Below are 13,088 nucleotides of genomic sequence, written 5' to 3'. Positions count from 1 at the left end.
ATGTTCACGTCTTAGTACGGCCGTTACCAGACAACACACAGGGAGATGTTCACGTCTTAGTACGGCCGTTACCAGACAACACACAGGGAGATGCCGTCTTTACCAGACAACACACAGGGAGATGTTCACGTCTTAGTACGGCCGTCATTTACCAGACACAACACCAGGGAGATGTTCACGTCACGGCCGTCATTTACCAGACAACACACAGGGAGATGTTCACGTCTTAGTACGGCCGTCATTTACCAGACACAACACACAGGGGAGATGTTCACGTCTTAATACGGCCGTCATTTACCAGACACAACACACAGGGAGATGTTCACGTCTTAGTACGGCCGTCATTTACCAGACACAACACACAGGGAGATGTTCACGTCTTAGTACGGCCGTCATTTACCAGACAACACACAGGGAGATGTTCACGTCTTAGTACGGCCGTTACCAGACACAACACACAGGGAGATGTTCACGTCTTAGTACGGCCGTTACCAGACACAACACACAGGGAGATGTTCACGTCACGGCCGTTACCAGACACAACACACAGGGAGATGTTCGTACGGCCGTTACCAGACACAACACACAGGGAGATGTTCACGTCTTAGTACGGCCGTTACCAGACACAACACACAGGGAGATGTTCACGTCTTAGTACGGCCGTCATTTACCAGACAACACACAGGGAGATGTTCACGTCTTAGTACGGCCGTCATTTACCAGACAACACACAGGGAGATGTTCACGTCTTAGTACGGACACCATCAGGGAGATGTTACCAGACATTTACCAGACAACACACAGGGAGATGTTCACGTCTTAGTACGGCCGTCATTTACCAGACAACACACAGGGAGATGTTCACGTCTTAGTACGGCCATCATTTACCAGACACAACACACAGGGAGATGTTCACGTCTTAGTACGGCCGTCATTTACCAGACAACACACAGGGAGATGTTCACGTCTTAGTACGGCCGTCATTTACCAGACAACACACAGGGAGATGTTCACGTCTTAGTACGGCCCTCATTTACCAGACACAACACACAGGGAGATGTTCACGTCAGTACGGCCGTTACAGACACAACACACAGGGAGATGTTCACGTCTTAGTACGGCCGTTACCAGACACAACACACAGGGAGATGTTCACGTCTTAGTACGGCCGTCATTTACCAGACAACACACAGGGAGATGTTCACGTCTTAGTACGGCCGTCATTTACCAGACACAACACACAGGGAGATGTTCACGTCTTAGTACGGCCGTCATTTACCAGACACAACACACAGGGAGATGTTCACGTCTTAGTACGGCCGTCATTTACCAGACACACACAGGGAGATGTTCACGTCACGGCCGTCATTTACCAGACACAACACACAGGGAGATGTTCACGTCTTAGTACGGCCGTCATTTACCAGACACAACACACAGGGAGATGTTCACGTCTTAATACGGTCATTTACCAGACACAACACACAGGGAGATGTTCCGTCTTAGTACGGCCGTTACCAGACACAACACACAGGGAGATGTTCACGTCTTAGTACGGCCGTCATTTACCAGACAACACACAGGGAGATGTTCACGTCTTACGGCCGTCATTTACCAGACACAACACACAGGGAGATGTTCACGTCTTAGTACGGCCGTTACCAGACACAACACACAGGGAGATGTTCACGTCTTAGTACGGCCGTCATTTACCAGACACAACACACAGGGAGATGTTCACGTCTTTAGTACGGCCGTCAGACACAACACACAGGGAGATGTTCACGTCTTAGTACGGCCATCATTTACCAGACACAACACACAGGGAGATGTTCACGTCTTAGTACGGCCGTCATTTACCAGACACAACACACAGGAGATGTTCACGTCTTAGTACGGCCGTCATTTACCAGACACAACACACAGGGAGATGTTCACGTCTTAGTACGGCCGTCATTTACCAGACAACACACAGGGAGATGTTCACGTCTTAGTACGGCCGTCATTTACCAGACAACACACAGGGAGATGTTCACGTCTTAGTACGGCCGTCATTTACCAGACAACACACAGGGAGATGTTCACGTCTTAGTACGGCCGTTACCAGACACAACACACAGGGAGATGTTCACGTCTTAGTACGGCTCGTTACCAGACACAACACACAGGGAGATGTTCACGTCTTAGTACGGCCGTCATTTACCAGACAACACACAGGGAGATGTTCACGTCTTAGTACGGCCATTTACCAGACACAACACACAGGAGATGTTCACGTCTTAGTCACGGCCGTCATTTACCAGACACAACACACAGGGAGATGTTCACGTCTTAGTACGGCCGTCATTTACCAGACACAACACACAGGGAGATGTTCACGTCTTAGTACGGCCGTCATTTACCAGACAACAACACACACGGCCGTCATTTACCAGACAACACACAGGAGATGTTCACGTCTTAATACGGCCGTCATTTACCAGACACAACACACAGGGAGATGTTCACGTCTTAGTACGGCCGTTACCAGACACAACACACAGGGAGATGTTCACGTCTTAGTACGGCCGTTACCAGACACAACACACAGGAGATGTTCACGTCTTAGTACGGCCATTTACCAGACACAACACACAGGGAGATGTTCCGCGTCGGCCGTCATTTACCAGACACAACACACAGGGAGATGTTCACGTCTTAGTACGGCCGTCATTTACCAGACAACACACAGGGAGATGTTCACGTCTTAGTACGGCCGTCATTTACCAGACACAACACACAGGGAGATGTTCACGTCGTCGTCATTTACCAGACACAACACACAGGGAGATAGTACGGCACGTCAGTTTACCAGACACAACACACAGGGAGATGTTCACGTCTTAGTACGGCCGTCATTTACCAGACAACACACAGGGAGATGTTCACGTCTTAGTACGGCCGTCATTTACCAGACACAACACACAGGGAGATGTTCACGTCTTAGTACGGCCGTCATTTACCAGACACAACACACAGGAGATGTTCACGTCTTAGTACGGTCATTTACCAGACACAACACACAGGGAGATGTTCACGTCTTAGTACGGCCGTCATTTACCAGACAACACACAGGGAGATGTTCACGTCTTAACACAGGGAGGCCGTCATTTACCAGACACAACACACAGGGAGATGTTCACGTCTTAGTACGGCCATCATTTACCAGACACAACACACAGGGAGATGTTCACGTCTTAGTACGGCCGTCATTTACCAGACAACACACAGGGAGATGTTCACGTCTTAGTACGGCCGTCATTTACCAGACACAACACACAGGAGATGTTCACGTCTTAGTACGGCCGTCATTTACCAGACACAACACACAGGGAGATGTTCACGTCTTAGTACCCTCATTTACCAGACAACACACAGGGAGATGTTTACCAGACACAACACACAGGAGATGTTCACGTCTTAGTGCGGCCGTCATTTACCAGACAACCACAGGGAGATGTTCATTCGGCCGTCCAGACACAACACACAGGGAGATGTTCACGTCTTAGTACGGCCGTCATTTACCAGACAACACACAGGGAGATGTTCACGTCTTATACGGCCGTCATTTACCAGACACAACACACAGGGAGATGTTCACGTCTTAGTACGGCCGTCATTTACCAGACACAACACACAGGGAGATGTTCACGTCTTAGTACGGCCCCATTTACCAGACACAACACACAGGAGATGTTCACGTCTTAGTACGGCCGTTACCAGACACAACACACAGGGAGATGTTCACGTCTTAGTACGGCCGTCAGACAGACAACACACAGGGAGATGTTCACGTCTTAGTACGGCCGTCATTTACCAGACAACACACAGGGAGATGTTCACGTCTTAGTACGGCCGTCATTTACCAGACAACACACAGGGAGATGTTCACGTCTTAGTACGGCCGTCATTTACCAGACACAACACACAGGGAGATGTTCACGTCTTAAAAGTACGGCCATCATTTACCAGACAACACACAGGGAGATGTTCACGTCTTAGTACGGCCCTCATTTACCAGACAACACACAGGGAGATGTTCACGTCTTAGTACGGCCGTCATTTACCAGACAACACACAGGGAGATGTTCACGTCTTAGTACGGCCCTCATTTACCAGACACAACACACAGGGAGATGTTCACGTCTTAGTACGGCCGTCATTTACCAGACAACACACAGGAGATGTTCACGTCTTAGTACGGCCGTCATTTACCAGACAACACACAGGGAGATGTTCACGTCTTAGTACGGCCGTCATTTACCAGACAACACACAGGGAGATGTTCACGTCTTAGTACGGCCGTCATTTACCAGACACAACACACAGGGAGATGTTCACGTCTTAGTACGGCCATCATTTACCAGACACAACACACAGGGAGATGTTCACGTCTTAGTACGGCCCTCATTTACCAGACAACACACAGGGAGATGTTCACGTCTTAGTACGGCCGTCATTTACCAGACAACACACAGGGAGATGTTCACGTCTTAGTACGGCCCTCATTTACCAGACACAACACACAGGGAGATGTTCACGTCTTAGTACGGCCGTTACCAGACACAACACACAGGGAGATGTTCACGTCTTAGTACGGCCGTTACCAGACACAACACACAGGGAGATGTTCACGTCTTAGTACGGCCGTTACCAGACACAACACACAGGGAGATGTTCACGTCTTAGTACGGCCGTCACCAGACACAACACACAGGGAGATGTTCACGTCTTAGTACGGCCCTCATTTACCAGACACAACACAGGGAGATGTTCACGTCTTAGTACGGCCGTCATTTACCAGACAACACACAGGGAGATGTTCACGTCTTAGTACGGCCCTCATTTACCAGACAACACACAGGGAGGTTCCCTCATTTACCAGACACAACACACAGGGAGATGTTCACGTCTTAGTACGGCCATCATTTACCAGACAACACACAGGGAGATGTTCACGTCTTAGTACGGCCCTCATTTACCAGACAACACACAGGGAGATGTTCACGTCTTAGTACGGCCGTCATTTACCAGACACAACACACAGGGAGATGTTCACGTCTTAGTACGGCCGTCATTTACCAGACAACACACAGGGAGATGTTCACGTCTTAGTACGGCCCTCATTTACCAGACAACACACAGGAGATGTTCACGTCTTAGTACGGCCGTCATTTACCAGACAACACACAGGGAGATGTTCACGTCTTAGTACGGCCCTCATTTACCAGACACAACACACAGGGAGATGTTCACGTCTTAGTACGGCCGTTACCAGACACAACACACAGGAGATGTTCACGTCATGCGGCCGTTACCAGACACAACACACAGGGAGATGTTCACGTCTTAGTACGGCCCTCATTTACCAGACAACACACAGGGAGATGTTCACGTCTTAGTACGGCCGTCATTTACCAGACAACACACAGGGAGATGTTCACGTCTTAGTACGGCCCTCATTTACCAGACACAACACACAGGGAGATGTTCACGTCTTAGTACGGCCGTTACCAGACACAACACACAGGGAGATGTTCACGTCTTTACCAGACAGACACACACACAGGAGATGACGAGTACGGCCGTTACCAGACACAACACACAGGGAGATGTTCACGTCTTAGTACGGCTCATTTACCAGACACAACACACAGGGAGATGTTCACGTCTTAGTACGGCCCTCACCAGACACACACACAGGGAGATGTTCACGTCTTTACGGCCGTTCACCAGACACAACACACAGGGAGATGTTCACGTCTTAGTACGGCCATTTACCAGACAACACACAGGGAGATGTTCACGTCGTCGTTACCAGACACAACACACAGGGAGATGTTCACGTCTTAGTACGGCCGTTACCAGACACAACACACAGGGAGATGTTCACGTCTTAGTACGGCCCTCATTTACCAGACACACACAGGGAGATGTTCACGTCTTAGTACGGCCCTCATTTACCAGACAACACACAGGGAGATGTTCACGTCTTAGTACGGCCCTCATTTACCAGACAACACACAGGGAGATGTTCACGTCTTGAGTCGTCTTAGAACGGCCGTTACCAGACACAACACACAGGGAGATGTTCACGTCTTAGTACGGCCGTCATTTACCAGACACACACAGGAGATGTTCACGTCTTAGACGGCCCTCATTTGCAGACAACACACAGGAGATGTTCACGTCTCCCTACGGCCCTCATTTCAGACAACACACAGGAGATGTTCACGTCTTAGTCGGCCTGTCATTTACCAGACACAAGCACACAGGGAGATGTTCACGTCTTAGTACGGCCCTCATTTACCAGACACAACACACAGGAGATGTTCACGTCTTAGTACGGCCGTTACCAGACACAACACACAGGGAGATGTTCACGTCTTAGTGGTGGCCGTTACCAGACACAACACACAGGGAGATGTTCACGTCTTGGACGGCCGTTACCAGACACAACACACAGGGAGATGTTCACGTCTTTTACGGTGTTACCAGACACAACACACAGGGAGATGTTCACGTCTTAGTACGGCCGTCACCAGACACAACACACAGGGAGATGTTCACGTCTTAGTACGGCCCTCATTTACCAGATACAACACAGGGAGATGTTCACGTCTTAACGGCCGTCATTTACCAGACAACACACAGGGAGATGTTCACGTCTTTCCTTGTCATTTACCAGACAACACAGGGAGATGTTAGTAGGAAGTATGGCCGTCATTTAGCAGACACGCACACAGGGAGATGTTCACGTAGGAGAAATGCTCGGCCGTTACCAGACACACACACAGGGAGATGTTCACGACCTTGAAGCAGCCGTTACCAGACAAACACAGGGAAAACATTCAGTTCCAACAACACAGGGGAGATGTTCACGTCCCTCCGTTACCAGACACAACACACAGGAGATGTTCACATTCAGTACGGCCGTTCCAGACAGACACACAGGGAGATGTTCACGTCTTAGTACGGCCCTCATTTACCAGACACAACACAGGGAGATGTTCACGTCAGACGGCCGTCATTTACCAGACAACACACAGGAGATGTTCCGTCTTAGTACGGCCCATTTACCAGACAACACACAGGGAGAGGGGGGTTCACGTCTTGTGTACGTCTTAGAACGGCCGTTACCAGACACAACACACAGGGAGATGAAGGGGCCGTCATTTACCAGACAACACACAGGGAGAACATTCAGTTCCAGACAGAGGGGAGGAGGGGTTCACGTCTTAGCAACGGCTGAAACATTTCAGAGACAACACAGGGGAGATGGAGGGGTCCCTCATTTACCAGACAACACACAGGGAAACGTCATACGGCCCTCATTTACCAACACAACACACAGGGAGGGTCCGTCCCTTCTAACACTGAAACATTCAGTTCCAACAGAGGGGATGGGAGGGGTCCCAGACCTTCTACACACAGGGAAACATTCAGTTCCAGACACAACACAGGGGGAGGGAGGGGTCCCTCCCTTCCAACACAACATTCACAACAGAGGGAGATGTTCATCGTGCGTTACGGCCGTCACCAACACACAGGAGAAACGAAACCTTTCGGAGGGAGATGTTCACGAGGGGCCCTCCCAGACAACACTGAAACATTCAGTCATTTACCAGACACAACAGAGGGGAGGGAGGGGTTCACGTCCTACCAGACACAACACACAGGGAGATGTTCACGTCTTAACGGCCGTCATTTACAGACACAACAGTTTCCACAGAATATTTGCAGTGTGTCCCTGTGCAACATGTCATTCAGTTCCAACAGAGTGGTGAGGGGTCCCTCCTTCCTAACACTGAAACATTCAGTTCCAACAGAGGAGGAGGGGTCCCTCCTTCTAACACTGAGTTCCAACAGAGGGGGATAGCCCTGAACATTCAGTTCCAACAGAGGGGAGGGGGGTCCCTCCTTCTAACACTGAAACATTCAGGCCCAAGAGGAGGAGGGAGGACCTCGTGGTGGAGGGGGGTCCTCCTTTCTAACACTGAAACATTCAGTTCCAACAGATGTTGACAGGGAGGGGTCCCTCACTTAAGACTGAAACATTCAGTTCCAACAGAGGAGGAAGGAGGGGTCCTCCTGTCTCCAACACTGAAACTGAGTTCCAGCTTTTTCCTTGTGTTCCCATTCCGATAAGTGAATGAATACTAGGGGAGGAGGGGTCCCGCCAAAAGATCCGATTAGGAAACATTCTTCCAACAGGGGTGCCAAGACCTCTGAAGCAGCCATCAGTGCTGGAAACACTAAAACATTCAGTTCCAACAGAGGGGGAGGGAGGGGTCCCTCCCTTCTAACACTGAAACATTCAGTTCCAACAGAGGGGAAGGGAGGGGTCCCTCCCTTCTAACACTGAAACTGCCCCGGGTGTTCAAACACACATAATCGTCACTGGCATGAGTCATGACATGTATATTACGAGTCGAAGCCTTTTGTTTTCAGGGATGGTTACTGATACAGTTTACTGAAAAAGTTTCGGTGTGGCGGTTTGGTCATCAACAGGACAACCCGGTTTCATCATTGCCCAATGATACGAGACATTTCCCACAGTACTTAGTGAAACCAGATTTCCATGGCTCAGTTGGAGCATGTTTCATTTCTGAATAGATCCCATACGGTCTGCGTTAGAATGACAATGGTCTCTTCTCTTCCCCCGTAGGAGTTGATCGACTACCTGCGGTCCCACTCCCACAGTGCTATCTACGCCACCTCCATGTCCCCTCCTGTGTCCCAACAGATCATCACGTCTATGAAGATTATCATGGGGGAGGACGGTACCACTCTGGGTGAGTTTACACAGCCAGCCTCCCTCAGCTGGGAGGAAACACACTGTGTAGCTGAAATAGAACTAGTTATTATCCCAAATCCTGCAATCATTAACACATATCAAGAAGCTGATTTAAACAGCACGATCATTACACAGGTGCACCTTGTGCTGGGGGACAATAAAAGGCCACTCTAAAATGTGCTGTTTTGTCACAAAACACAATGTCACAGATGTCTCCGGTTTTGAGGGAGTTTGCAACTGGCATGCTGACTGCAGGAATGTCCACCAGAGCATTTTCCAGATCATTTAATGTCCATTACTCCACCATAAGCCTCCTCCAACTTCATTTTCTGAGAATTTGTCAGTACGTACAACCGACCTCACAGCCACAGACCACGTGTAATCACGCCAGCCCAGGACCTCAACATCCGGCTTCTTCACCTGAGGGATCGTCAGGGAGGGGTGTTGAGGAGTATTTCTGTCTAAAATAAAACCTGTTTTGTGGGGAAAAACTCATTCTGATTGGCTGGGCCTGGCTCCACAGTGGGTGGGTCTAAGTCCTCCCAGGCTCACCCGTGGCTGTGCCCCCCTGCCCAGTCATGTGAAATCCATAGATTAGGGCCAAATTAATGTATTTCAATTCACTGATTTCCTTAAATGATCTCTAATTCAGCAAAATATTTTAAATTGTTGCATTATATATTGGTTCAGTATACTGCACATGCAGTGCATTCAGAAAGTATTCAGACCCCTTGACTTTCTCCTCATTTTGTTACATTCCAGCCTTATTCTAAAATGTTTTTTTTTTTTATCCTCATCAATCAACACACAATCCCCCGAAATGACAAAGCGAAAACAGTTTATTAAAAATCAACAGAAACACCTTATTTAAACAAGTATTCAGACCCTTTGCTACGAGACTTAATTGAGCTCAGGTGAATCCTGTTTCCATTGATCATCCTTGAGACGTTTATACAACTTGATTGGAGTCAACCTGTGGTAAATTCAATTGATTGGCCATGATTTGAAAAGGCGCACACACCTGTCTATATAAGGTCCCACAGTTGACAGCGCATGTCAGAGTAAAAACCAAGCCATGATTGTGTTGAGGCATAGTTCTGGGGAAGGGTACCAAAACATTTCTGCAGCATTGAAGGTCCCCAAGAACAGTGGCCTCCATTCTTAAATGGAAGAAGTGTGTAACCACCAAGACTCTTCCTAGAGCTGGCCGCCCGGCCAAACTGAGCAATCAGGGGAGAAGGGCCTTGGTCCGGGAGGTGACCAAGAACCCAGTGGTCACTCTAACAAAGCTCTAGAGTTCCTCTGTGGAGATGAGAGAACCTTCCAGAAGGACAACCATCTCTGCAGCACTGCAACAATCAGGCCTTTATGGTTGAATGGCCAGAGGGAAGCCACTCCTCACTAAAAGGCACATGACAGCCCACTTGGAGTTTGCCAATTGTGACATAAAGACTCTCAGACCAAGAGAAACAAGATTCTCTGGTCTGATGAAACCAAGATTGAAATCTTTGGCCTGAATGCCAAGCGTCACGTCTGGAGGAAACCTGGCAACATCCCTACGGTGAAGCATGATGTTGGCAGCATCATGCTGTGGAGATATTTTTCAGTGGCAGGGACTGGGAGACTAGTCAGGATCGAGGGAAAGATGAACAGAGAAAAGTGCAGAGATCCTTGATGAAAACCTGCTTCAGTGCTCAGGACCTCAGACTGGGGCAAAGGTTCACCTTCCAACAGGACAACAACCCTAAGCGCACAGCAAGGCAATGCAGGAGTGGCTTCGGGACAAGTATCTGAATATCCTTGAGTGGCCCAGCCAGAGTCCAGATTTGAACCCGATCGAAGAACTCTGGAGAGACCTGAAAATAGCTGTGCAGCGACGCTCCCCAACCAACCTGACAGAGCTTGAGAGGATCTTCAGAGAATAATAGGAGAAACTCCCCAAATACAGGTGTGCCCCAGAAGACTCGAGGCTGTAATCGCTGCCAAAGGTGCTTCAACAAAGTACTGAGTAAATAGTCTGAATACTAATGTAAATGTGATATTTACATTTTTTTTATTTATAATAAATTAGCAAAAATGTCCGTCTGCTTTTGCTTTGTCATTATGGGGTATTGTGTGTAGATTAGCTGTAACATAACAAAATGTGGAATAAGTCAAGGGGTCTGAATACTTTCCGAATGCATTGTATCTACCTCAACTACTGCTGAACATTAACTACGGTATTGGCACTGACCCTGTAAAACCTGATTCCATCATCAATACTTAATCATCAGGAGTTGAATTTGCTCCAAAGGGTTGATGATGATGGCTATACACAAGGTTTTCACTTGCGTTAGGCCGTGCCTGGTACAGCACAGTGTCATTACCACCAGTAACCACAAGGTGGCAGTACAGACCTGGAAAGCATTACTGACTTCTGACTAAATTCAGTTTTTCTGTGAGCAAGAATCAATGAAGGAAAAACACAGTTTACATTGATAAAAAAAATATGCACTTAAAATACAATTAGCTGTGTGTGGATTCTTCCAAACTAAAACTTAATACGAATATAAAATTCCATAGCTGTTGAGTCCTCTGATTGAACTGTACTTAAAAACTAGTGAAAGTTGGGTCTCCTGTCTGGTCCATCTGTAGAACACAATCTCATATCTTCAACCTGAGTGCTGTCATCAGGTGCAGTGGAGTTGACGGTCACTCCTACACACACTGTACAGCAAACATCAGGAACCAGCTCAGCCCATCCAGAGTGTATCTATCCCCCTCTCGTTAACACCAGGCTGGGTTAAAACCTCCAGTCAGTCCTCTGCTTCCCTCAGGGCTCTGAGTGAACTGGTAGTATGGACTTTCCCCACATGGCTTCATGGCTTTCAGGTGTGTGTGTGTGTGGCTTCCATCTGTGTACAAAGCGACGTGCCACTGTGGATTAGAGTTCTCTCAGGAGTTCACTATGCTCACACACACACACACAGCCTAAACCCAGCGAGGGTCCGGGTCACTCCAGGATTATGTTATTCTGACAGGGAGGTTCCTCCTGTTCCTACCTAGATAGTTGCAAAAAAACACAGATCTCGGATCAGATTACCCTATAGTCAACCTTAACAGTAACCACTGGAGGATGAAAACATATCTGATCCTGTTCCAGTGGATTGGGACAAAGTACAGAACTGATGTCTCTGCACCACTATCTCAATGGTCCAGACCAGTCTCTGACAGACACAAAGACATGGATATGGCTGATCTCACAGTCTTGACCTAATCACTTGATAGTTTTCTCAAGAAAGAGAAATGTTGGGAGTTTTATTGTTCAAAGCCTCATATGTGTTGGAAATTCTAGCCTTTGAAGTTACTGCCATGGCTAGGAGAGGTAGTGAGGCAAGGTCGCTAGGCGAGGTGGTGAGGCTAGGTCGCTAGGCGAGGTGGTGAGGCTAGGCCGCTAGGCGAGGTGGTGAGGCTAGGTCGCTAGGCGAGGTGGTGAGGCTAGGTCGCTAGGCGAGGTGGTGAGGCTAGGTCGCTAGGCGAGGTGGTGAGGCTAGGTCGCTAGGCGAGGTGGTGAGGCTAGGTCGCTAGGCGAGGTGGTGAGGCTAGGTCGCTAGGCGAGGTGGTGAGGCTAGGTCGCTAGGCGAGGTGGTGAGGCTAGGTCGCTAGGCGAGGTGGTGAGGCTAGGTCGCTAGGCGAGGTGGTGAGGCTAGGCCGCTAGGCGAGGTGGTGAGGCTGAATGTTTTGGTCATAGTGTTGAGTGACTGGGTTTCACATCTCAGCCAAGGTTACCCATCATACTCTCATTACACAACCAGAATGACTTTCTCTGGTTTGTAGTCAATTGTCTGCATAGGAAAGAAAACTAAAATACATATTTAATCTCTGGATGGGACGGGGAACAGTATTACATATTTAATCTCTGGATGGGACGTGGAACAGTATTACATATTTAATCTCTGGATGGGAAGGGGAACAGTTACACATTTAATCTCTGGATGGGACGGGGAACAGTATTACATATTTAATCTCTGGATGGGACGGGGAACAGTTTATTACATATTTAATCTCTGGATGGGAAGGGGAACAGTTTATTACATATTTAATCTCTGGATGGGACGGGGAACAGTTACACATTTAATCTCTGGGTGGGACGGGGAACAGTATTACATATTTAATCTCTGGATGGGACGGGAACAGTTACATATTTAATCTCTGGATGGGACGGGGAACAGTATTACATATTTAATCTCTGGATGGGAAGGGGAACAGTATT

At 48.4% G+C, this 13,088-nt stretch overlaps 1 protein-coding gene across 1 annotated transcript in view; it reads left to right on the top strand.

The window, feature by feature from the left end:
- LOC115122692 (serine palmitoyltransferase 2-like) overlaps window positions 1–13,088 on the top strand; it is a 49,047-nt gene that overhangs the window by 29,280 nt on the left and 6,679 nt on the right. Inside the window, exon 9 of the mRNA XM_065026102.1 lies at window positions 8,708–8,834. Coding sequence (XP_064882174.1) covers window positions 8,708–8,834 — 127 coding nt within the window. The remainder of the gene's footprint in view (window positions 1–8,707; window positions 8,835–13,088) is intronic.

The sequence above is a fragment of the Oncorhynchus nerka genome, linkage group LG13 (assembly GCF_034236695.1).
Source record: "Oncorhynchus nerka isolate Pitt River linkage group LG13, Oner_Uvic_2.0, whole genome shotgun sequence".
Lineage (NCBI taxonomy): Eukaryota > Metazoa > Chordata > Actinopteri > Salmoniformes > Salmonidae > Oncorhynchus > Oncorhynchus nerka.
The sequence above is the reverse complement of the archived record's forward strand: the minus strand, read 5'-3'. Positions and strand labels throughout refer to the sequence as shown.